Source organism: Zeus faber (genome assembly GCF_960531495.2).
Source record: "Zeus faber genome assembly, chromosome: 3".
Classification (NCBI taxonomy): Eukaryota; Metazoa; Chordata; class Actinopteri; order Zeiformes; family Zeidae; genus Zeus; species Zeus faber.
In genome coordinates this window covers 5728684-5755926 of record NC_137190.1, presented here as the reverse complement: position 1 = coordinate 5755926, position 27243 = coordinate 5728684, and the positions used below count along the sequence as shown (strand labels likewise).

Here is a 27243-nt window from a genome sequence, read left to right as displayed (position 1 = left end):
AATTTAAATACTAAAATTAAAACACTAGGTCACTTTTGAAAACCTCCAGGCAGTCGTGAAAGACATGTATGCAAGTAAAAGTACAAAGCTCACATTTATAGTTGCAAAGTTTGAAGTACTGGAAGTATTAGGAGTCATTTATTAGTATTTGGAGTAATTTTCATATCTAGTGCTCTGATATAACTGACCATAATACTTAATAAAGTACTACTGCAGTGTTTCTGCAGATCCTCATTAGAACTTACAATACAATAGTGTATGATGTCAGTAATCTACAAGGATATACCAATGAATTAAAACTCTTTGTGGAGTTGGAGTGGAGTGAAAGGTTGTAAAAGTAATGTATCATCTCTAATAACCTGTATAACAATCTATATATTAAGGATTGTGTCAGAACCGTTAATCACCAAAGTGATCGAACACAGATATTAAGAATAAGGAGTAATTAAAATACGCAAATTATTGGAATGAGTTAGAATGTTCTCTTGGTATTTCAGCATCAACTTCTCAGATTGGAGGAAGTTAGCTTTTTAAATGTACACACTCGTCAAATAACTACGTAGATGCAGGCGAACATCTCCATTGCAAGATCCAATACTCAATGGGACTGACTGACAGACCATGTAGTCCAATAGAAGACTACATTCACGGCGAAAGGTAGAGGAGGTGAAGGCGCTACGCTCATGTCCCGCCACCACTCGGGGGTATATAAACGCCGCTCACCTTCGCTGCCGAACGCCCCCGGAGGGCACCGTACCGCAGCACAGCAAAAGGTGTGGTCCCTCCTCAGGGAACCGTGGTTACCTGAGCAACCTAGACACTCCCTATCGCAGAGACTGCGATCTATTACTCATTGGGACAGTATACCATCACGTAACAGTACGGCGATCACCCGAGGGAGGTCCACATAATAAGGTACCCCACACTGTAGTGTCGGTCCCAGACATGCCAGGGGACATGTGAGGAAAATGCTTGTGGGATACTTTCTGTAGCATCCGCATACTCAAACCTGTTCTGGTCCGGGAGCTCACATTAGGCCAAAGGAAAGGTCTGTGGCCTTCCGCAGCGTCTCCTCATGCAGAGCCAGCCTGAAAGCACTGGAGCAGGGCTGCGTATTAAGGCCGCCTGCCCTGACAGCCTTTTCCGCCAGCTGCTTGGCCTCCTTGGAGGGTAGGGTGGGCCTCTTTTCCAGGCCGATGCCTCCCCCTGGGGCTAGGCAGCCGGTGATGGGGCCCTCCACCAGAGGGAAGTACAGGTAGCCCAGCTCCTGGGCCTGGTCCACGTGGAGGTAGGCCTCGAAACCCCTCAGCGGCGCCTGTGCTGAGAAGAGTTTAGTTTGTGGGATAGATGGAGAACTTCGAGAGGGGGCTCCGGAGTAGGACTTTACGTCAAGCATGGACACCTACGTGACCGGTACAGCCATGGTGGTCGCTCGCTGGGTCACCTCAAGGAGCTCTGCCTCCATTAGAGTCGCTGAGGACAGCTGGCTGGAGCTCGTCTGGTAACTCGGAAAGCTCTTCTTCCGGGCTTTGCAGGATACTCGCTGGGAGGTTTGGCACAACGACTTCCAAATGCAGAGCAACCTAGCCCGGTATGGTGGCCGTCTCCCTGCAGTGTCTGCCGTCTCCTGGACGCTGTGTTCGTTCAAGTCATGAATTTCGAGAAACTCAACGTTGGATTCTCCTTACGCGAAGTAAGAAAAGAGGAAGATGAGTTGCAGTGTTATAGCCCTGTGTGGGACAGGGGTGCAGCGTCGTCCCTTCCTCTGCCATTCGGCGTGAATGCAGAGTGTGGATTTCATGATCTGTCGATCAGTCCCATGAGTAATAGATCGAAGTGCCTGCGATAGGGAACCTACCTCACGAACATGTGAGAGGATGGAAAAAGAGATTTGGGTTATGAGAAATGTAAGAATTCGAACATTAAAGTAATTTCAATTTGTCACCTTTTAATTTGTAATTTAGGGAGCCTGTGATGCTGATTTGATCACTTTTTTTAAAGAAATCATGCATTTCAGAGGTCATTTCGTTTACAGCATAAAAAAGATATCGTGCCTCTTTAAATTCGGAATTTGAAACTGAATTATTGTGCAATGTAAAATGCAAAAATAAATATGGAATTGAGGATACAGGTTATCAGCAAACTGCATATTTCTTTTTAAAGAGTTAACCTGCTCAGAATTAATTAGCACAATTTTGCAGAGAGCAAGGGATGTTCTGCCTGATGCTGCCTGCTTTCATGTGCGTAGGCATTGCACACGCTTACTGGGATTTTGCAAAGTTTAAAATCAATAGAAATTGTGAACATCTTTCCAGTTAGTTTCTAACCTCCGGGGTGTGTCCTGTCATCAGTCCTAAAGCTGCATATTTACCTCTTGAGTGCCACAGTTCTCCGTTTGAATAATAACATTTCCGTGGGTTTTGATTAAGTTGGATATTTTCTGAGGGAAACTAGAAACATTATGTCGAAGTATCAATCATAATAATAATTGAAGTGTTATTTACAGACTACACAGGAAGGAATGAACAAACTAAAAACAGGCAAATTTGTCTTGCATATCGCACTTTTTTCAAAAATACATATTTTTTACATTGTACAGTTGGTCAGTTTTCCTACCTGTTTGTTACTGCACGTGTTTGTTTACTAAGGTACAAATAATTCACATTCAAACTCATTATTTTAGGCTAGAGCCCAAAAGACGTATCACCCACTCCCAAAAATGTCCAACTCAAATGTCCAGCTGAAAAGAGTCCTTCATCGACACCCGAATAATTGAGTCAGGCTCTTGGAAAGTTTGTCCAAGTTTATTGTCTATTTAGTGTCTTCTTTCCTTCCTCCGCAGCCGGAATTCTCGAGTCCCAACCCAACGCATCCTCAGTTTTGGACGGAGATCCTTTCCCCCGCCGCCGCTCAGAAGGTGCTCTGCAGGAGACACTGGCAGCCGCAGCCGGCCGGGCACTCGTCCTGGCGGCGGAACCAGTCCATCATGTGGCTGGTGTGGCCGCCGTGGCCGCAGCTCAGACAGAAGTTGGAGGAGCCGCGCACGGCCACGTGGCAGATGGCGCACTGGAAGGTGAGACGCTTGCAGACGGCGCACTGCGTGCCCCGCGCCTGGCTGCGGCAGTGGCAGCAGTACACCCCGAACTCTGGAGGGTTAAAACCAAATAGTTGAAGGATCTGTCAGCATCACAACGAAATAATCCCAAAAGCAGAGCTGCTGTTCTCGCTTGAATTGTTAAAGCCCTGCAATTTAGATCTTGCAACAGAAGATCTCATTTCCACTATTTTATTTTTTTCCAAAGTGGAAATTGGAGAAAAAGAAGTCATGGTATACAACTGAACAGTATTAAATGAATTCAGCTAAAGCTGAGGCCGTAATTGTTGACCACAACTTAAAAGATGGTGAGAAAGCTTATTCTTGGCCCGCTTCTAAAAGGGAAAAATTAAGTAACTGACAATTTTTATTTTGTTAAGTTATTTTCAGGACTGTTTCTCAAAATATCATTCAAATTTTCCTAGATTAGAAATAATATTAAAAATCTGTGTGTTGTGCCAACTAGTGAACAAACTGAAACTCTATCTGGTCCTTTTAATGCACCAGCTACAATGCTGACCGTTCGCCCAAGGGTTTAGATTGTCAAACAGCGTTGTATTGGTTTCTTGACCTTGAAATGCACAGAAACATGTTTTGGGTTGATCTATTATCTGCTTGAATGACCTTCTGAGGGCATCTTGACCCCGTAAATGACCCCTTTGGATCTAAATGGGACTTAATTTAAGTCTGGATTCAACTGTAAACTCAAACATGGAAAAAAGCTTATCAAGCCAAGAAGATCTGAAGCAGCAGTTTCACTTTGACTAATACTAGTAATGACCAATGGCTGCTCTTTTGACAACCATTTGAGTAGTTTGCAGTTGAATTCCCATTGAAATTCAAGGAGGTTGAGATCACGGGGTCACGGACAGTAAGTCACTTCTAAAAAAGATATCCGTCCAAACACTTTTGGTTCACAAAAAAAAAAAAAAAAAAAAAAAGCAATCATGAAACCAACAAACTCTACTTTGAACTCAATAATCTGAACTTCTAGAGTTCACCAAATGCAGTCCAACTACGTATGGTCAGCGCTGTCCTTAACGTCTTTTTCCACTTCAGGCTGAAAGCAGTTACGTACGTTTCTAAACACAACATGACCGACTGAGCTTTTCCTCTAACTGAACTCACCGATGCCCTTGTGCGGTTCGGGAGGACAGGAGGCGAACTTGAGGACGTCGGCTCTCTTCTCCTTCAGCCCCCAGCGATGGAGGATCTCGCCGTAACACTTCTTAAAGTCGTCGAACTGCAGCGTGTTGGCGGGGTCCAGGAGTCTGCGGCCAGGGGAAACAACACGGGGGGGGTCAGGGTTATCTCACACTCAGGTCCTGCCCCCATCTACCGCTTCCATCACCTCTTGTTCATGTCGTGCTGCTCGCGCTCCCTCTCCTGTGGGTCGGCATGGACCTGGTTTCCGTAGCGATAGTCGTCCGGGGACGATTCCCCCCACGGGACAGCGTACTCTGAGTCCCGTCCTGAGAAGAGCACATAGTACAATTATTTCCCATTAAACTATACAGCGTTATACCACAGACCTTATGATGTCTTTATGCTAAAGTGCTTCCGTTCTTCTCTACTTTCTAATATTATTTCAGCCATGTTCAAGTTATACAATATAAATATATTACAATCTCTGTCAAATAATTAAACAAGAAAGGTGCATTTAGTAGAAATATACTCTTACCAGGGTTCCATGTGCTTGTGGGAACAGAGTCTGAGGTGCTGGAGCAGGAGCCAGAGGTCAGAGAGTTGGAGGTGTAGCTGGGCTGAGGGGGTGGAGGACGTTAACGCCAAATGGCACTAAACATGTACCGGATACTGAGAAACTAGACATTCAAGTAAATAAAGACAAAACGACCTATTTCTAATTCTCTTGGGCCCTTAATATACTCTCTACAAGGGATAAAAATATTTACGAGTGTGAGAAATGTACTTAATTCATACTAAATCACCCTTACATATTTCAGACGCGTTCTTTGATCGTTGAGATGATATTTCATGAAAAAGCAGTATCATCAAGAATGTCTATAAATATTAGATTTATCTGCTATCCAACGGCATAGGTGACTAATATTAGATGAAAAACGTTTGACCCTAAAGTAGAAGTTTACTTACAGAAAAGGATTAGGAGCACCGAGAGAAACTCCTCTTCCCCCTGTGATTTTATTCTCCAACTAAAATATTTTTTCCCTGATGACCCCAATACTCCGTAGTTACGCATACCGAGGAGTTTTGACATTTCCTGATGATCGGTCACTGAGTGTCCAAACATACCTGTGAATAATCCAAATAGTTGAAGCTCAAAATGATCCCGTCAGGACTCCCATAGCGGGAGTGCAGCACGTTTACATGCACCCTAAAATTCAGATTTTATTTTAGATACTGCGACCGTCCTGTGAATACTGTGATCCAAATGAAGAACCTGGTGAACAGCAGGAATCACCCCTTTTTTTTTTGTTGTTACTGTTGGGTAAACTAGGAATGGATACGTCTGCCATGTACAATAAAATAAGCCTGTCTAAACATGGCTGCTTTAAAGAATCCCAACAATGCAAACACCAAATTCATTACATCATCTTAAGATTATTCACCTCATTCTGACTGATGTGTGCATGTAACGGTACTGATAGTGGTGCAAGAAAGAAAACAAAGATGGAAAGATGGAAGGAGGGAGGGAGGGATGGAGCTTAATACCGGGCAGTCATGTATGGTCTGTACCGACCAGCGGCGGGAGGCAGAAATTGTGGGCTTCTGATTGGAGGAAAATGGGAGGGAGGAGAGGACCACGGCAGCACGGAGAGAAGAGATCAGCCGGTTTGGGAGGAAGGAGGAGGGGGGGAGGGGTGCAGACCAATCGGAGAGACAGAAAGACACAAGGATGAGGCATGAACACACGACATGCAACACAGCACACCGTCCAAACCAAACCGGTAAAATTGGCGCTGAGACGAGACGAGAGCGAGAGAACCTTCCATTTGTTTTTGGGCTGGTGGCGACTACAAAACTCATTCAGGTCAGTGGTGGAAACTCAGGGTTTGTCAGGGTGGAAACACTGTTCCACACACTCAAAACCGTTTGAATGGAAAGAAATTATGACTGAAGGAGATTCCTTCTTTATTATTTTGGCAGTAAATGGGCAAAACAATGAATTCAAGTTTAACTATTTCAAATAGTCTCTTCATTATATTATTTTCAGTGTCAATAATACAATCTCAATATGAAATAAATCAGCTTTTAAAAGCAGACGTTTGAATGGCATTTGGTTCATTTGACAGCTTCTCATCTATTTTATTTGAATAGAAGAGAATAGATCTAAGATTCATCCTTTCTTTCACATATTTCCCTCTGGGGATTAATAACTTTGTGGCAGGACACACACACACACACACACACACACACACACACACACACACACACACACACACACACACACACACACACACACACACACACACACACACACACACACACACACACACACACACACATATATAGAGATGATAAACCCCTAGGATTTTTAATCTGTAAGCAGATATTGGTGATGTACTTCATGTATGATGTCATGTATCATCCCGTCAGGACTCACATAGCGGGAGTGGTGCGGCGGCGGCATGGAGGAGCGTGAGGTGTGGTGTCCGTAGAGAGAGAAGGAGTCGTGGGACGGAGCCTGCGCCCTGAACACACTGCACAGCATGGCCAGCGTCTGCACGTCGCTCATCTGGCTGTAGTGGTCCAGACTGGGAGGGATTGGGAGGAACACGGGTCAGGGTGGGGACACTGGGAGTCCCACAAGGAGGTGAAACTACTTGGATACTGTCCAGAATCTGTTTAAATCACCAAGTGTTTTCACGTACAAAGAGGAAGAAAACAACATAGTACCAATAAGGCATATACACTACCCACAAAAAGTTAGGGATATTTGGCTTTCGGGTGAAATTTATGGAAAATGTAAAAAGTTCACGCTACGGTGATATTATATCATGAAAGTAGAGCATTTAAGTAGAAGCATGCAATGGTGATTTCCTCATCTCAAACAATTTATTGAAACAAAAGCCAACGACAGTGGTGGGTTTACCACAACAAAAAATGTCAATGTCTCAATAACTTGTCATGTGCCCTTGAGCATCAAGTAGAGCTTGACAACGACGTCTCATGATGTTCACAAGTCGACCTATTGTCTGCTGAGGCCTGGCCCCCCACTCTTCTTGAAGGGCGGCCCCCAGGTCATTGAGGTTCTGGGGCACAGAGTTACGAGCCTCTACACGGCCACTCAGCTGATCCCATAGGTTTTCTATGGGATTCAGGTCTGGAGAAAGTGCAGGCCACTCCATTTGAGGTGCCCCAGTCTCCAGCAGCCGTTCCCTAATGATGCCACCTCCATGAGCTGGAGCATTGTCGTCCATGAAGATGAAATGAGGCCTGTGTTGTTCATGCAGGGGCACAATGACTGGATGAATGATGTCATTCAGGTAGTATGGGCTTGTCACTGTACCATTCACAAAGTGTAGGGCTGTTCTGTATTGACTAGACACACCTGCAACACCACCACCACCAAAGGCTCGTCAGGTGACAACAGTGGCTGATGCATAGCGCTGTCCTTGACGTCTCCATCATCGTAGGCGGCCAACATTTCTGCTCAACGTGAATCGACTTTCATCAGAGAACAGCACTGAGGCCACTGGTCCCTCGTCCAGCGTACATTACATGACATTGCATTTAGCAGACACTTTTATCCAAAGCGACTTACAATTATTCAAATATCGACGGACGCAGTCATCAGGAGCAATTAGGGGTTAAGTGTCTTGCTCAAGGACACTACAGCATGCTAGCAGGAGGAGCCTGGGATCCAACCAGCAACCTTTAGATCACTAGACGACCAGCTCTACCTGAGCTACCATCCCCAGCATAAATGCTCCCTGGCCCCTGCAAGACGATGATGCCTGTGCCTGGTGGTGTGGTCAGGTATCCTTGCAGGTCGTCTAGCACGCAGACCACGCTGATGGAAACGGTTTTGAATGGTCTGACATGACACTTGGTGCCTCTCACCTCCCTTAAATGTGCCTGGAGTTGAGTGGCATCATCATCCGGTTCCGCAGGGCACTGTTCACAATGAAGCGCTCATCAGTGTGGGATGTGGCCAAAGGACGTCCACTTCTATGCCTTTCTGTGACTCTTCCAGTCTCTGTATCTCTGTTGCAACCTGTTGATAACACTCTGTGACGCTCTAAGCTCAGTGGCCACTTCCCTCTGAGAACATCCTGTTTGAAGCCTCGCAATGACGAGGTGCTGTTGATCAGTTGTTAGGTGTCGTCTTGGTCTCATGATGTCAAAACGTGAACAGCATGATGAAGAGGACTGTTTAAATACCAATTCTAATTGAACCAGGAAATGTATTGGTGGATTCATGGATCAAACACCTGTTGTGAATTTTGCTGTTCAGCTCCTTGTTACAGCAAATTGTGCAAAAAGTACTGAAACATTGAACAGTTGGACATGTGCATTCAGAAGTTTAGAGAAGGTCAAATTAAGTTCACCTGTAAAGGTTATAGTGCATTTTAGGTTCATCCTGAAATTTCACCCGAAAGCCGAATATCCCTAAGTTTTTGTGAGTAGCGTATATGCATGTGATCGATACATGTAAAATATATTTGGGTATTTTGCGGTATCAATATCTTGACATTTTGATATAATGATGAGAATTGCTCCTTCTAACTATTCAGTGTACCGTCTTACGTGTATTACAAAAATACTTAAATGGGACAAATTCAGTGTGATACAGAAATTAAATATTCATTTCTGACCATCGTGGTATTTAATTTAAGTAGAAAATGGTTGCATAACTTCCAAACAAGGTATTGATCTTTTTACATTTACATTACATTTAGTCATTTAGCAGACGCTTTTATCCAAAGCGACGTACAAGGGAGAATAACATTCAGCTACATTTTTAATTATCTATCTATAATTATTGTATATAGTATAGATTTGTATATTTTGTATTTTTACAGCTTATAGAGCTTATTGTGCGTAATCACCGGGTGTCACGACATTTCACTGCATTTATGTATGACCGTATGTATATGACAAATAATCTCTTGAACTTGAACCATATTATTTTAGTGTTAAGTGAGTGCAGCTCACAGAATCTCCAGCAGGTGGCGACCAAACGGGTGTTTGGCCCAGGGAGTGTCCGTGTCGGGGTCTGAGTCCGGACTCAGGTCCAGGCTGGTGGCTGCAGAGGCGAGGGCCCACACCTACACAGGGGTTCATTTCATGTATATTTGTTTGAAATTTGCCCATTAAGGAACATTTAAAGAGGGTGTGTTTTGTATAAATACAGTTAAATTTGTTGTGCTGCCAATGATATCTGTGACATTGTCTAAGATTGAAAAAGGCAGAGGATGAAAAAAAAAAGTAGAAATATTTTACCCATAAGTGACAGAGGAATCGATCCAATAAAACTGAGTTTATTTTTCGCAAACAAAAAATTTTTCATTCAATTAATCTGTTTTGGTTTCTGTACCTTTCAGGTTTGTTTGCAAAAAAAACAGTAAATAAAATGAAAAGGGTTGCAGCTGGGTCGTACCTTGGCCACATCCCTGCGTCCGACCGCCAGCGCCGCCGCCGCGTTCTTCTGACAGGTGTCCTGGATGTCGTTGACGTTCAAACTGAGGAGGACGAACAGGTAAACACAGCTGCACACACCCCAGTCCTTCTGTGCATTTCCTTTACACAGAATGTCATATCTCAATACTTGGAAATGTGAATCTGTGTTTAGAAAAACGCTGTCTGACATCAAAGAATATTTTTCCGTGAATGTTTTTTAAGGGAGCAAATACTTCCAGAGTATTCGCTCTCCTCTTCAAAACATATAGAAACATGGATGTGTTTCCTGGATAATCACGCGGAACTGACAGATTCTACAATCATGTCACCACAATGTTGTTTAAATTTAAGGGGGATTTTAAGCCAATGTCAAGTAGGCGGGTTGAGAGGTGACTTTCTACTCAAATTGTTATTTTCCAAGACAATAAATGGCTGTTCTACAATAGGACGACATGTATCATAACACATTTTATTTCATGTCACCATTACAGAAAATTGAATTGTTAATCCCAATTATTTCTTAAAATGTCATGTCGTGATCCAAACCGTCCAAGGGTTTCCTATCCCTTTCCTGTAACTTCTGGTTAATGTTGGCAGTCCAAAGAAGCCGCCCCAGGCCTGACTTTTCTCTTCTGAAATCTGTCAACACAATAACACTGATGAGTTCACTCACATGTAGTTCTCCCCAAGCACCTTGTGGACGGGCAGCAAACAGGAAATCTCCTGGATGATCACCTTCCCCGCCAGCTTGATGGGCCGGTTGCCGTAGTCGCTGCCTTCGCGCTTCGTCTTGAACCGACGGGATTTCTGACGGAGGCGAGGGGACGAGTGGAAGAAACACGGAGGCGTCCCAAACAGGAACAAAGCGCCACTTGATTAAAAGTGGTTCCGAAAATTATTTAACTTTGACTGAAAAAAGGTAATGACCCAGTACATTCCCCTCACAATTAACTCATATTAAAAACAAACAAAAAAAGTAAGGATTATTATTGAGGAAAAAAAAAATAATGATAAATTGAGCACATCCCATCTGATGGTACCAACCCGTGGTCTTAGTACACGTTAAAAGCATGTGACACAGGACGTGAAACAATGGTGTTAAAGTGACTCCAGTGGGAGGAGGAGGATTTTGAGCCCAAAGAAGTGACGTTAAAGTGTCCCGACAGCAGAGGGAGGGGTGGAGGTCGGGAGGAACAGACATGCAGCACGTTTACATGCACCCTAAAATTCAGATTTTATTTCAGATACTGCGACCGTCCTGTGAATACTGTGATCCAAATGAAGAACCTGGTGAACAGCAGGAATCACCCCTTTTTTTTTGTTGTTACTGTTGGGTAAACTAGGAATGGATACGTCTGCCATGTACAATAAAATAAGCCTGTCTAAACATGGCTGCTTTAAAGAATCCCAACAATGCAAACACCAAATTCATTACATCATCTTAAGATTATTCACCTCATTCTGACTGATGTGTGCATGTAACGGTACTGATAGTGGTGCAAGAAAGAAAACAAAGATGGAAAGATGGAAGGAGGGAGGGAGGGATGGAGCTTAATACCGGGCAGTCATGTATGGTCTGTACCGACCAGCGGCGGGAGGCAGAAATTGTGGGCTTCTGATTGGAGGAAAATGGGAGGGAGGAGAGGACCACGGCAGCACGGAGAGAAGAGATCAGCCGGTTTGGGAGGAAGGAGGAGGGGGGGAGGGGTGCAGACCAATCGGAGAGACAGAAAGACACAAGGATGAGGCATGAACACACGACATGCAACACAGCACACCGTCCAAACCAAACCGGTAAAATTGGCGCTGAGACGAGACGAGAGCGAGAGAACCTTCCATTTGTTTTTGGGCTGGTGGCGACTACAAAACTCATTCAGGTCAGTGGTGGAAACTCAGGGTTTGTCAGGGTGGAAACACTGTTCCACACACTCAAGAACGTTTGAATGGAAAGAAATTATGACTGAAGGAGATTCCTTCTTTATTATTTCGGCATTAAATGGGCAAAACAATGAATTCAAGTTTAACTATTTCAAATAGTCTCTTCATTATATTATTTTCAGTGTCAATAATACAATCTCAATATGAAATAAATCAGCTTTTAAAAGCAGACGTTTGAATGGCATTTGGTTCATTTGACAGCTTCTCATCTATTTTATTCTCTTTGAATAGAAGAGAATATTGAATATTCCTTTCATCTATTTCCCTTTGGGGATGAATAAGATTGTGGCAGGATATACATATATATTCATACATGATATATATACATATATTCATACATGATACACACACACACACACACACACACACACACACACACACACACACACACACACACACACACACACACACACACACACACACACACACACACACACACACACACACACACACACACGATAAACCCCTCGGATTTTAAATTTGTACGCAGATATTGGTGATGTACTCTATGTATGTAAAGTGTAAAATTCCCTTTATATTTCTGTGTATGTGTTTATACACACACATGCGCACACACAGACAGCCTCACCCGCTCCTTGTAGTAGAAGGAGGAGATGGAGACCGTGTCCTTGTCGGTTCGGGTGGGGCTGCCGCTGTACAGCCTCAGTGTGCTCTGGGACTCCGTACGCATCTTCATCGGAGTCAGGACACCGCTGTGGTATGCAGAGAGCGCCGACAGAGACCTGGAAAAAACACACACAAACACACAAGAATAAAAAAAAAAATTATAATTGGAAATTAAAAAAAGATGAAACATATACAAATAGCCAAAGAATTATAAAACTGAAATATACACAATATTAAAAATGCAATACTTTTCCCAGGAAAAAAATTACAAAACAGCGTCACATCACAATCACCGAAACAAGGGAAACAACGATAGTGATTTATCCCTCAGGACATGAGACCTTTCTTTCTTCTGTTTCTTCTATTAGCCTCACAATTATGGGCCACTAACTTTTATTGACATCTTCTCATGGGTTTATATCACAGTATCATCTCACCTGGGGGTGGGCTCAGTGGGCGGCACAGAGCGGTGCATGGTGATCGGCCGTGTGAAATACACCAGACAGCCGGTGCCGCAGAAGCGAGCCCCCGAGGTCCGGGGGAAGGGGATGTTGGCGTCCTGTTGGAGAGAGGAGCATGATCACTCGGATGTAAACCAGGACTCAATGTCTGGCACACTTCAATCATTTGAGGACTCGGCAAATCCCTGGAGGGGAACATCTCTTTAATATGAAAGCTAAATATCATGCTGTATCTGTCATAAAGATCATCAAAGACATATTTTAACGGCTGATGTCCTTGTGAAACAAACTATTTCGCATCTCAGTTCATTGTCTTTATACGATGAAAACACCATGTGCAATTACTACCATGTGTGGAAGTTTCTTATTTGACTGAAATAAAAAAGAATCCACATTCTTGACCATGATCCAAAAATATTGTGCATTCGCGGTTGAACAAGAAAGTAAATTAAAGGCAGAGAGGAGAAAAGACAGAGTATTACTGTATATCTGATATTTACTCTTTCTGTGCAGATGCATTTATTTCCTTGGCAAATATCTTCCCAAACAGAACTTAAAAGGCTGAGGATTATGGTGTTTGACACTGCGCTCCGTCGTACCTGGTAGGAGCCGTAGGTGTTGGTGACCCTGGGGAAGGCGGGCAGGGCTGGCGTGACTGGGTTGGAGAGGACGTAGGGGGTGGAGGCTGGGCCGTCCTCCTGGGTCTGAAAGTGGGAACCAGAGAGAAGATTAAACACGAGGATGAATAGTACAATGAAGCTTGTTGAACTTTCCTGCAGAACCAACTCAGATAAATAGATTTGCTGGTGACTGACTTATTTAATCATTTATTTATGACTAAGATGGCAATGTTTGTGTGTGTCCGCATGACTTTATTCTAATGTAGTAAAATGATTTTGTAGGACAATAAGAATGTAGTTAGTAGTTGTGTACATGTGGTCCCACAGTACTAGGTGTTACTGTCCTACTTGTCGTATAAGCTTGTCCTGTTTGTATAATCACATTTTACAGCCTAGTTTATAGACACCATCATTTGCCCCATGCTGCAACGACCAAATGTGGATTTATACAGTACCATCTTATGGAATGTGTGTGGAACTGAGGGGTTCCCACCATGTCAGATTCCAGACAGGACACCAGCTGTCGAACGCACGGCTCCAGACAGTTCTGGTTCCTCTTCACCTTCTGCAGCGAAGTGTCCGTCAGGATCTACAGAAAGTTATCAAACGGTCAGAATTAGTCTGGTTGTCGTCAAAAATCGGCATTGGTTGTATTTCACATGAACTGTAAAGAGCCTGAACTCAGCAACATCTCAAAAGAAAATACAAAAGAGGCAAGCATGGGGGGGTGGATAGATATATTAAAGTAGGGTTGAAATGACAGACTACTTAATTAGTCAATGAAAAAAAAAAAAAAATATATATATATTTTTTTTTTTATAATTACATTTTTTTTAATATACATATATATTTTAATTAAAAATGCACTTTTAATAACCAAAGAATCTGTTTAATTATGCATCATGTAAAAAACTTTAATGTTTGCCATTTCAAACCTGTCCAAGTTGTGGATGGCTGTTGTTTCCCCATATTACAAAACAAAAAGTTATGTTTTGGACTGATGGATATTAAGCCATTTCACTTCATTATTATTATTTTTTTAAAGACTCTTTCCTTTGTAAACTTCCGTAGATTATGTTTAAGTTCGGCCTTACCTTCTGTATCTTTGTCCTCATTGCGGCTGGGATGGTGGTGGGGGAGACAAACTGGAAGGAGGGGGCGGCGTTGTTGGGGTAGTGGGCCGGGAACTTGACCACCAGACGGACCTGCTGGCCCCCGAAGTGAGCAGACACCACGCAGCTGCGGTTCACAGCGTCCATCTGCATGCAGGTTTGGACACAAAACGCAGTATAAGATGACTTCTTCACCATTAGATAAAAGCCAATTCTATGCCCTACCTTTCAGAAGTGGTGTAACGGATCGGAGTTGATCCGTAAGTATCGCCCCCCCCAGGGTTCGGCTCCCATGTAAACCACAGATCAATCGCAAAATTTAACCATCCTAGTGAAACACAGATTTACTGCCACTGTTACTTTTTAAAGTAAAAATTCCATAAATGAGGAGGAAGAGACTTGAGACCCGACACTCAAGCTCAGCTGGAGCGCAGCTCGTGCCTTCTAATAATTCCTCGAAAAAGTGTGCCCCGATTCAATAAAACAATGTTTCACAATATGCACACTTGATTTGTCCACTGGAGAGGGCAGAAGACCTGTGGACGTGGTGGTGAGGGAGAAAAGACTCACTCGCAGTGTGTTGAAAAGTGTCTCTTTTCAGAGAGCCGGATGATCCTGCTCACTGAAAAGAGTCGGCTCTTACAGCTCCCAAGTATTTATTTTATCCATGAAATTGTATGAAATATTTTGTTTATTATATATTTATGATATTTATTCCACTACAAAAAAAATAACATTATTTATAACGATTTAATGTGACTATACTCAAAGTTACTTAAAGGTAAGTGTTTCCTTTACAAATCAAGACAATAGGGTGAGGGTTGGTGCTGAAAAAAATAGATGTTTAAATCGAAATTGAATCGTGTATTGAGAGACGCAGACTTCTCTACAAAATCGACTATAACTCGCTTAATTCGAAACTGATTTTCATGAAATTTAGTTTGTTATAAACGTGACAAATTGAACATCATATGATTTTATACTGGAATTCAATTCAGTTACTGGGGGCAGATCTTATATTTTTTCATTCACTTCCATGTTTAAAGGGAGAAGGTACTGTGTCATGCATGCCTCATATTGCACTTTAATTTAACAATTGATTGTTGAATATTTTATATATTTTAGATTTTATTTAAAACATTAGACATCTCGTAAGTTGTTTTCATTTAAGAGCATGGAGAAAAGTTCCTTTAAGTGTTTTACAGAATAAATGGAAGGCAAAGTTATATTTGTCTTCCTTTTTTTTTTTTCTTTTTTGGGGGTTTTGCTGATCCGTGACTCAAAACCATGAAACGAACTAAACCGTGAGTTTTGTGATCCCTCGCACCCCTACCGACCTTTCAGATTCCACCCAAAGTCAGCTCACCTCTACGTTGACGTTCCTGATTTGCAGGTTGACCAGGGAGAACTCCTGCTGCAGCGTCTGGGGAAGTCCCGGACCTGGGGCTTCGTGGCGTCCACTGGAGCCCAAGGTGGACCGCGCCCCGCCCTGGTCTGGGGAAGCAGGGTCAGGTGGGAAATGCTGACTGGAGTGCGTTTGATACGGCTCCTTCATCCAGAGACACAAAGTACGTTTCACATTCACCCACTCACTCACTCTCCACAAGGCTGGGATGGCATTAGACTGTGTAATCCATGTAGCTGGTTTTACTAACCCTGATGAAGCAGAAATATTATCTTTTCTATTTGGGACAACATGGCGCCACACATCGCCAGACTCATTCGCAAATGCGTAGTCTGGGATCTCTCCGTTCATCTTAGATTTCCAAAGGGCGTTACCAACAGGCGCAGACCATAATGTCTCTGGACTCAATTGGATAGACCAATCACAGCAACAAAACATGTGACGTAGCGCTGAGCGAGTTGGTAAATTAAACTTTTATCAAATCCTGTCTTGATAGAGGAGTCAGACCGTTCCACATCAGCGGCAGCCATCTTGGTTGTTTAGGAAAATGCCTCAACGGCGCTCCTCTGCGTCGTCATGGTATCAAACCCGCCCCATATCGGATAAACGGTTGTGATTGGCCCGACCCTGGCGAGGTCGGGTGGAAATCTGTTTCAATGGGAGGGCGGCTAGACATATTCTGCAGAGCCAATGAAACATTAGCTGCAGAGTCGTCTGGTTCCCAGGCTGACTTATCCTGGGTTTTTATTTGTTTGAATCGTCGGTTCTTGGCTTAAAATGCAATTTATCAATTTCTCAACTGAAACTGAATCTTTGCTTTTGTTTTTCAACCTTTTACTTTTCATTTTATTTGCATTTAGAGTCTGTTTATTGCACGTTTATAGTTTATATTGCACATATCAGCTTCTGGCTGGAATACAAAGCGTACTGCTGGAATGAGTCATCTATAAACACATTGAGGTTTTTTTTTAGCATCCACTACTAACATCGGAAGGGGTCTGGGAGCCTCGCACTGTGAGGCCCGTTGCATAAAGTGTTGTTGCACGCCTGATGGAGCCGGCGTGAATTGAAACACTGATTAACATGGCAGCATATCTGAAGCATCGACGCGACGCCGACAGGACGGGTGTTACTTCAGTTTTAATCAACTGACATTATCTTTTATAAAGTACTTGCATGTTCAAAACTGCAGTTCTGAACATACCGTACAAGCTTTATCACTATTTTCAGCTTATTTCTGTTTTGGCCAGGGATTAATTTATGAATGTACATAAACCCTTCCCTACGACTATTTCTCTCCAAGATAAGGTGGGGGGCAGTCTTGTGCTCTATAATGACCGAATGGGGTTCAGGTGCTAAGTAGGCGGGGCACCTGGCTCTACAAAACAGCCACCAGAGTTTGTTTGCGTTTGATCTTATTTTAGGTTCTCACGCTATACATTCACACCCTATGCTACCAAGTTACTAATTTACCATTTTCCATACTGTCTTTTTGCTTCAAATATTGTTATTTTCAATTATTTCAATAAATCAATTTGCTTATTCCCTCAAGTTTTAGTTGGCCTCGCATTTTTGTCACGACCTTAAAAGTCAGGGTTGTGACACCGTGTTCACACAGTGTTCTCGGGCGTTCCATACAATAATCCTATCGATAATAATGACGATGACTTTGATGTGGAAATCCTCACCTTGCAGGTCATCGGCGGAGAGCCCGGCGCTGTGCTGGGATTCGGGTTCCTGTGACGACAGAGTCTTCTCGGGCTCCATGGTCAGAGCCATCCCCTCCAGCAGCTCGTCCACCATGTCGTTGGCACACAGCTAGAAACGGAACACACACAGCCAATGTCAACTTACATCCCACCTCTCCTCTCGCTCATTTGAGGCCAACATTAAATGAGGAACTAACCTTCTGCAGCTGCGGATCCACCCGCCATATTCTCAACGTCTGGTCTCTGGACCAAGTCACCAGTTGGCAATCCTTGGAGCCTGCAGAGACGACCATCTCAATAAAAATACTGTAATTACAGAGTTTTCTTAACATGAGGGTGTGAAGGAGACACCAACAAGTTCAATTGGTAGTAATGAGTCTGTGAGTGAGGGCTGGGTGTAGAAATACTGAATTGCATAGATCATTTTAATTATACTATTAATTTGAAATATCCTGTTGTGCCTAATGCTGAATTCCGATACATAAGTAGCTTATTTATTCCTTGTTGGTGAGTTGAAAGCAAGACAAAAAGTTTGTACAGTAAGAGAGCTGCAAAAAATAATATATATATATTTTTTTTTAAATCAAGCAAAATTATCTGCCAACATGTTAATCTGTCAACATGTGGTTTAAAAACAAATGCAATTTCATGCTAAAATAGTCCACACTGTCAAAAATCTCCGAATAGTATTTATTCATTGTCTTGAAACTTCTTTTTTCAAAGTGGAGGGCATTTAAAATCTGTGACCTTCTTTCTGTGGTCGCCACTGGAACTCCAGAACCACGTCGTCGTGGCCGACGAAGGCGTGCACGGGGCTGTTGAGGTCCAAGGTGCTCCACAGCAACAGGCTGTTTTCCCTCCGGAGCTGAGGAACCATCACTGTCACAAGGCCGTGGGAGAAAGGCTAGGACACACACACACACACACACACACACACACACACACACACACACACACACACACACACACACACACACACACACACACACACACACACACACACACACACACACACACACACACACACACACACACAGTTCTTTATTTAAAAAAAAAAAAATAGATTTATGCTTTAAGTGTGTTTCTTGTTTAGGTATTTAAGCTGATTAAACAGTTGACATGTGATTCACAGATAGTAAACATTTTGGTGGACTGAAGAATTGTAAAATAAAATGTTTTTTGGATAGTACATGCATATACAAATATTTTAATATTAGTATTACTAAAATTCTACTAAGAGTGGCAAAAGAACATCTTAGCCTGAAAGAAAACATTTTTCCCCCATTGCACACATTAAAAAATATGCTAAAAGCACTGCCTTAAGTCAAGCATTGTGTTGAATATAATTTATTTCTTCAAATTTCTTACATTTAATACAGTGCAACACATTACCACTGAGTAAAACAATTTTTTACTATTATTTGTAAATGTACAACAAAAAAAGATATAGTGTTAAAAAATAAAGCTGAAAACAACCCAAGATACAAACCCAAAGAATCCCACACAATCACTGATCATATCGGACACGCCTGAAATAAACTCATCATGAGTGCGATAGAGAGAATGCTTACCGTGTATCTTGCCTTCCAGACGGGCACCTGACAGGACAAGATGTTGAAGTACTTCCTCGGTTGCCTGTAGTCCCAAAACTACACAGAAAGAAACACTGGAGTTGAGGGTGATTTCAAATATTAGGAAAATGGTTGGAACAGGGAATCAGGAACAGCCTTCAGTTAATTTTTTAGGAAGACATTATATAAAAAAAAATATATATATATTTTTTTTTGAGCCAAGTTAACCAAACAACTTTGTTTAAAACTGTGAGAGACACACACACACACACACACACACACACACACACACACACACACACACACACACACACACACACACACACACACACACACACACCCCCCCCCCCCCCCCCCGGGAACCAGTTTATTTTCTGAAATAATGCTTTTTTTTATATTACAAGCAAACAATACCCGTAAAAATCAAACATGACTTTTGTCTCATATTTTATAAATTGATTTAATACCTGAGTAATAATTTAATACTCTAGTGTGGAATCTCTTGATATGTGAAGAATCATTTTTTTTGTTCTGGTCAGTTTGGATGTTAAATTGTACAAACAGGCTGGATCTGGCCTGTGAGCCACGCTCTTTTTACCCGGACGGAATTGTCCTGACTGGAGGTGGCCAGGATGTACTCGTTATCCGGGTGCCAGTCCAGACCGTGGATTTTGGACAGATGGGCGGCTACATACTCCACCGCCGCATTTGGTTTCTGGTAGGAAGGAATTTAAATAAAACATACATACATATATGAGCGTGCTAGAGAGTTAGAGAATTTATTTATTAGCGCTCGTTTTGTCCGAATTGGCTCCATTTTCATGGTAGAGAGAGCAGGATTTTTAGGGTATACAATACAATTAAACATATAGTCATGGAATTTTTTTTGCAATTTACCGGTATATGTAAACTGACACTTTTTGGGATTTTTGAACCAATATTTGACTATTAGGAAACATATACCTTAAAGCGTCCAAGGCCATATGACCTCACTGTGATCTCTGTGTGGGTTTCTCCATCTACTCTTTATGACATTTTAAGGTTTTCCCTTGATAGTGTCTATTAAACACTGTTATCACAATGTATTTTCAGCACGTTATTACATACATACATCATCCATATGAGGAGATGACACAGGCATGTGATTGTAGCGTCATCTCCTAATATAGAAAAACATACATATACTTTTAATATATTGTAAAACGTATGACCGTATATATTTTCAAAAAAAAACCAAAAAAAAAAAACGGAATAACATAAACAATAAAATGTTATTGATGTATAAAAATTATATTTCCTAATACACAAAAAAGGCAATACATGATAATGCATTGCAAAAGTCCTTTCATAAATATAAATGCATTTCTTAATGCATTACAATCTGTTTTTCTACAGATGTTTGTTCTTTCAAGGAGACTGAAGAAAGTTGCTCACTCTTTTGTCCCAGATCCTTACGTCTCCGTCATGACTGGAGGCCAGGAGGTACTGCTTCTTTCGGTTCCATTTCACTTGAGAAGCCCCAGCTAGGGAATAAATTAATCAATATGAAGATAATAATAATAATGACAATAATGAAAATTATTCGCCACACCTTGAATCACGACAAAACATTTCACACTCACCAACAGCAGACAGCGCCACCGTGGGTTTCCTAGTGTCTCTGTCAAGACAAAGATGGACGGATTAAAAACTTATTGTGCCAGCTAAACAATGTCATCAGCTGGGATGTTAGCGGAGGAAAATATACTTAAATAATAATTTTTTAGTCTACGAAGGCACATTTTAGTATTTTTAGAGCTTATAGAGCTTATCGTGCGTAATCACCGGGTGTCGTAACATTTCACTGCATATATGTATGACCGTATGTATATGTATGTGACAAATAATCTCTTGAACCACAACTTTGTATCGTCATTAAATCCACCCAGAACGTCACACACCGTCAGGTAATTGGTTATTCACCTTACCATGAGCTATTGTGCTCTTTTTAAGTGCAGAATTGCCAGAGTGAATGATGCACTCTGTACATTATATACAAATAACATCTATAGTTTAAACAGTTTGAGGCTATAACAACATTTCATGACAACATTTTGGGGATGTTGCTAAGCCTGTCAAAGAGCTGGGTCTTTAATTAGTCTATCCTTTACATCTTCTGATTTACCTGGTGTCCCAAATGTAGATGTAGGTGTCCACAGAGCTGGTGACGAGGTACTCCGGTTCAAACCACGACCAGTCCAGGTCACTGAAGTCAACACAAGTTTGATATTAATTCCTTCTCCACATGAAAATGCTTTGTAGAGATTCTATACTTTGACAAAGAAATTGTCATATAATCATTGTGTTTTATCCAGAAGTGGTGCCTTTACCAAGAACTGGGTATTTTTTGTTTTTTTACATACCATTACTTAAGCTTAATTATTTTGGTTTATTGACACTAAAAACAATAACTACTAGAATAACTCAATTTGGCATTGAACACCTTAGAATTTAGGACACTTCATAAAACTATTGATATCCAGCGCTTCAGGTACCTGATTACCCGCGTGTGCCCTTGCAGGGATGTATGCACGGCTCCACTCCCATCTCTCCAAACATAAAGGTCAACTCGCTGGTTGCTCTGTAAAAACACAGGAATACAACCAATGTTCATTCAGCAAATGAATCAATTTCCCCCAAAATTTCTCAAACTTCAGAAGGATCATACAGCCTGTTCAGAATAGAACTTAAGTTAAATTGCATGCCTGGAGAGAAAGTAAAGATGTATTAAAATGATGAGTTAATTTACTTACTTAAATGAAAGTTAAGTATTTCATAAGACTCACAGAGGCAGCGAAAACATGGGACTCTGATTTGTGAGGGTTCCACTGAACCGTCCCCACGTCCCACTTGCTCTGACGTCCGATTTTTCGGGGGGGTTCAGACGGGGTCTCCAAATTAACCACATACAAGAAGCGCCGACTGAAACAAGAGCCCTTGGTCATAAATTCATCTGTGCTGAAATCAGCTGTAATTACAAAAATATTTTTTCTCTCATTAGCTGAAGGTGAGACAGCTGCAATCATTTCGCACACTGGCCCCCATTCTCTACAAGCCAATTAAAAGGTAATATTTTGCAAAAAAAAAAAAAAAAAAAAAAAAAAGTTTAAATAAAAAATAAAAAAACTATCTAAAGATGTAAGAATGTTGAAAAGACAACCCCAGGACTGTGCTCAAGGCGCCATATCAAATGCAGTCCATTTACCATTTAATTGGCTGCTTAAAATGTTTAATATATAGTGTTTTTGTTGCTTTGTGTTATTTTACAGAACTTCAATAACTGTCATTATATTATTGTTTTGTTTGTTTGTTTTTTGTCAACATATCAAATGTTATGGTCCCTTGCAACTTGTCATTGGGATTCGGGCATTGATACAAAAGTTACTGAAACTTCAATATTAAAGTGGAAAAAACCCCCAATGTGCAGCCATGCAAACGTACCCCGACAGCACTGCGTGGTGGCCCAGGCAATCCACCGACATGGCGGTGGCCTGTGATGATGGGATAGAAAAACACATTCACACAAATATAAAAACACATTTCCACCGCGGGCTGGGCGATGTGTCATATTTCCTCGAGAAATTGCTCAAGGTCGATAGATATTTTGGGGATGACTATTCGTGCTTTCATGAGATATTTATACGCAAGGGATATTTAAGAAACAATCAATTGTAATTTGGATATTATCAGAGCAGCTGGAAGTCTATAGAGTTCAGAAAACGTAAAGCCTTTAAAGTCCACATTTAACTAAACTACAATATTATGAAAACCCAAATCCCAGACGCTATCTAGTCTCATATCATGACACCCGTATTATATTGATATTGTTGTTTTCAGTATTGTCGTTTCAATTTTAAGGTTTAATGCATGTTGCCAATGTTTGCACTATTCTTGTTCATTTGAAGTTTATTGTACATTGTCAATTTCTCTGCTTTTATTTCATTTGCAGGTTTACCGAGTGATTTTGTCTATTCATAATCCTTACTGTTTGTTGTTTGTTGTGACACGCGCTCCTGCAAACGCCGCAGTTTCGCTCCGGGGATGAATCTAGTGTCACGTCCACACCCAGACACGGGGGGAAGGGGGAGGACTGGGCTCGTCACCGTGTGAATGAGATGTTGACTCGTAGGTCACGGATATAAATATGGATATGAATATAGTATGAATATAGTATGTATATAAATATAGGTGTGTGTGTGTGTGTGTGTGTGTGTTCACACCGCGGCTGCCTCGGGAACTCCCTTCAACTCGGGAGCGTTTGTTTTGGAGTTGGAGCCACTCGACGTGACACTCCCACGCCCCAAAAGCCCGATTTCGAAGCGGCGCCGAGTTGCTTTACGTTCGACAACACGTCCGTTCTAAGGGCGAAACAGACCCCTCTGCGCGTCCCTCCCCTTATACCTGGGCGTCTCTGAACTCCACCACCACATTCTCGCTGCTCCAGCGTGCCGCCATCTTCCCATGTCACGTGACCGCCGGCGATCGTCGTTGTTGCCGTCGCGCATGTTGTGAAAGGTTGGGGCTGTCAATAAAGTTGACATGACCCAAAAAAAACAAAAAAAAAAAACCAGACAACAACCGTCGCCTTTTCTGATTGGCTGGCTCACCTCCCTCTCGCCCCGCCCCCTTCCCAATCCAAGATGGCTGCCTCCGCGGTGGAGCATGTTGTTGCTGACGCGGGAGCCTTTTTGAAGAAAGCGCCTCTACAGGTGAGTTTTTGGCTTCTCTTCGGGTTCCCCCGAAAGTCTATGTCAGCAAAACAAACCAGGCGGGAGGTGGTTTTTTTGGGGTCCAAAACGACGGCTTTGGTCGCGTTGTTCGATTGCTGCGACGGATGCCGTAAGCGACCGTGTCAGCAAGATGCAAATAGGTCGCAAAGCGCCGTTTCGTCTCGATTCTCGTCCCACTCTTACGAGTTTTATAATGGAAATCGACCCCGCTCTCCAAATGTATCAACCTAACAAATAATCGATTGCACAGAGCGCCTTTTGAACGTTCTGTAAAAACGCCGCAAATCTTTTATACGTGAGGTGAAGACTGACCCTCATTCATAGAACCCAGTCCGCTCCAAACTTGACCCCACGTTGTGTCGTTGGCGGCAGGAAATTGGAAATAATATCTACACCCTGAAAGACGTGGTTGAAGAGATCCGAGACAAACCCACCAGGAGAAGCCTGGCATTCCTGCCCTACCAGCTCAACTTCAAAGAGCCATTTCCAGAACATGTCCGATTCGGTGAGTTAAGTCACGCTGCCAACGTGTCGGACGGGTCTGGCTCAGGTCCGGTATAGGGCGGCCGTTTTCCCTGTTGCCAATGCGGCTTTGACGTTTTAAATATTTTGCAGTGACTGAGTTCTCCAAGAAGACGGGAGACTACCCCAGTCTGTCGGCCACAGACATAAAGGTGTTGGCTCTGACCTATCAACTGGAGTTGGAGCATGTTGGCACTGAGCACTTGAAGGACGAGCCAGACGTGAAGGTAAATGTTGACGCCCGTTACTACAGAAGTTGTTGCTACGCATTCGGTCAACCGACCTGATAGGATTATGACACCGATTTACATCGCGCCGGGGGTGCAGTGCGACGATTTGTGCCGCCCTCTCTGACCTTAGGCGGGAAACAAATGGTCGTTTACACCACGCGTCCTGTTTTGTTGTTTTCCCCGGGTCTCGGAGATGTTGATTAACTATTTTCTCTGATCCCAGGTTCAGTTTCAAAGCACACAGCGACACCCAGAAGCCCCAGTCAACGTGGCAGGATTCCACTTCCCCTCAAAAGTAAAGCCATTTGTTCTGAAGGATCTTACCTGAAAAAATGTTTAAGGATAAAAAAAAATGTTGATAGTCTTTGAATTGTATTACAATTCATGGCCATTTTAGAAGCCAGTGAGTGGAGCGACGAGTGGCCGACAGACTCCTGCACAGATACAGACCTCCATCCCCGCTGAGCATGGGCAGTTTAACAGCTTCCAATTCTGGAGGAACCCACTGCCATCTATTGAGGCTGACCTGTTGGAATTTCTAGTAAGTCAACCCCAATCTGTGTTAATATACTTGGAAGAGACTCGCTGACACAATACTCGTTTGTTTCAATGCTTCCAATTTTCTACCTGCTTTCAGAACATAGAGGACATTTCAGCATCTCAGGATGTCCACACAGAGGCAGGAGAAGGGCACCGCGAAGACCTATCTGCGGAAGAGAGTGATGAGGGTGAAGGGGAGGAGGAGGAAGAGGAGGAGGAAGAAGAACTTGATGGTGATGAAGAAGATGATGGGGGTGGCTGGATAACACCAAGTAACATCAAGCAAGTACAGATGGAGACAGGTGACTGGACGGCTCCCACTGATGTCAAAGTAGGATGTCTGACAACTGACTTTGCCATGCAGGTAAATTACTGTTTAAAATGGTTTAAACAATGACAATTTTGAGTCAAAAGCACGGGCCATGTCATCTTCCATCAATGTTATTATTTGATTGCAACAAGTGCTTCTTCTTCCAGAACGTTCTCATTCAAATTGGACTGCATGTCCTGTCCATCAATGGAATGCTTATAAAGCAAGCAAGAAATTACATTCTGCGATGCCACGCATGCTTTAAGTGAGTATAGATGTACTTCTGTTGGTACAGTTCACAGATACAGATGATTGAACATATTAATTTAATTTCCATAGAATGAAAAGTCAATAATCACATTTTGTTAAACATGGAAATTATGCAAAATAATTGGAAATGTCAGGGAATTTCAGCTGGTGTTTGGACTTGAGACCCTGAAAAGACATTAAAATATTTTGTTTTACTCATTAAAATTTTAACATCCTTTGAACTAAGGACAACAACAAACATGACCAAGGTGTTTTGTCCTCACTGCGGAAACAAGACATTAAAGAAGATTGCGGTGACCATCCATGAGGACGGCAGCCTCCAGATGCATTTCTCCAAAAACCCCAAAGTTCTGAACCCAAAGGGGTTGAGGGTAGGTGACTAAGATTATATACAATTGTGTGTGATTGCCCTCCGTCAGTGTTGGGCAGATGATTGTCTCTTCCCCATTTTCTAGCAATCTTTTTGCAGTATTATATGTTTAATGCTCACTAGCTTCAAAAAGAAAAGGGGGAAAAAAGGTTTTGCACTGTTTATCCATCAGAATCTGTTTCTCTTGACACACCTATATACCCAACGGAATAATGACTAGTGGTGGTGAGATTGACTTATTTTATACAATGATTATCACAGTTGTTCCAAAGCTAAGATCACAAGAAATCCCAAACTTCTCATAATGCCTTTAAATTCATCAGTTGATTTAGTGCAGGTACCACTACATCCTTTAACTTTCCCAAGCAGGGTTGTCCAACACCCAAATCTCTGTACAGAATAAATATTTTTGTCAATGAAAGCAAGCACTGTGAAAAAGAAATATGCTCTGGGAACTGACCTAACCCTGGTCCTCCTCACAGTACTCCCTGCCCGCGCCTAAGGGAGGAAAACATACCAACAACCCCCACCTGGTGGAGGACCAGCGCTTCCCCCAGCAGCGGCTCTCCCGGAAGGCTCGCCAGAAGACCGATGTCTTCAACCCGGACTACGTGGCCGGAAGCTCGCCCTTCTGCGAGAACGACATCTACAGCCGCGCTGCCAACCTTCAGATCCGTGACGGCCAGGGCGGGGGAGGCAGGCGCAGAACAAACCCCAACGCGGCCGGAAAGAAGTTTGTAAAAAAGAAGTGAAGGAGACTGACACAAGAACCACCTGTGCTCACGATAGCGACCAGCATCTATGCATCTGCTGTCCAAGGGTTGAGGCCAGCTAGTCCAACCATTACTCAATTAGTCAATAGTCAAACAAGAAGTTGTACAATAATAGACATCCTACTTTTGGATTAAATGCAATAAAGTACTTTGTAAACTACATTTATAAATTTCACATGCCACACGCTAATATATGAAACTTGCAAAACTTTTCATGTGGCTTTTTGATGTCATGTATCTGTTGATACATAAATAAATTGTTTAATACCAGCCCTCGTTCCTTCGGCATTGAAATGTCAAAAGATGAAATCTTTGAACT

General features: G+C 42.5%; 2 protein-coding genes across 4 annotated transcripts; one reads left to right on the top strand and one right to left on the bottom strand.

The window, feature by feature from the left end:
* Positions 1-1968: 1968 nt before the first annotated feature.
* On the bottom strand, positions 1969-23634 carry wdr59 (WD repeat domain 59; the record flags this gene model as incomplete). Of its 3 annotated transcripts, XM_079997093.1 has the most annotated exons (27): positions 1969-3146; positions 4223-4365; positions 4446-4566; positions 4776-4857; positions 5786-5842; positions 6678-6828; positions 9233-9345; positions 9678-9759; positions 10371-10504; positions 12225-12378; positions 12700-12821; positions 13323-13427; positions 13837-13932; positions 14438-14602; positions 15822-15949; positions 17549-17678; positions 17767-17846; positions 18317-18473; positions 19141-19218; positions 19739-19855; positions 20575-20663; positions 20763-20800; positions 21305-21385; positions 21675-21760; positions 21966-22101; positions 22621-22670; positions 23581-23634. In XM_079997093.1, 27 exons carry the CDS (start codon positions 23632-23634, stop codon positions 2911-2913), a joined length of 2985 nt encoding a protein of 994 aa, XP_079853219.1. The 3 variants fall into 3 exon arrangements, with proteins under 3 accessions (XP_079853219.1, XP_079853220.1, XP_079853221.1); XM_079997094.1 differs by lacking the exon at positions 5786-5842; XM_079997095.1 differs by lacking the exons at positions 1969-3146; positions 4223-4365; positions 4446-4566; ... (5 more) ...; positions 10371-10504; positions 12225-12378 and having other exon boundaries at positions 12696-12821.
* Positions 23635-23819: 185 nt separating this feature from the next.
* Positions 23820-27186, top strand: nob1 (NIN1 (RPN12) binding protein 1 homolog; the record flags this gene model as incomplete). Its single annotated transcript, XM_079997744.1, has 9 exons — positions 23820-23888; positions 24282-24414; positions 24525-24658; positions 24885-24956; positions 25059-25202; positions 25299-25565; positions 25679-25776; positions 26008-26152; positions 26634-27186. The coding sequence occupies 9 exons, from the start codon at positions 23820-23822 to the stop codon at positions 26901-26903; spliced, it is 1332 nt and encodes a 443-aa protein (XP_079853870.1). The 3' UTR covers positions 26904-27186.
* Between the last annotated feature and the right edge of the window lie 57 nt (positions 27187-27243).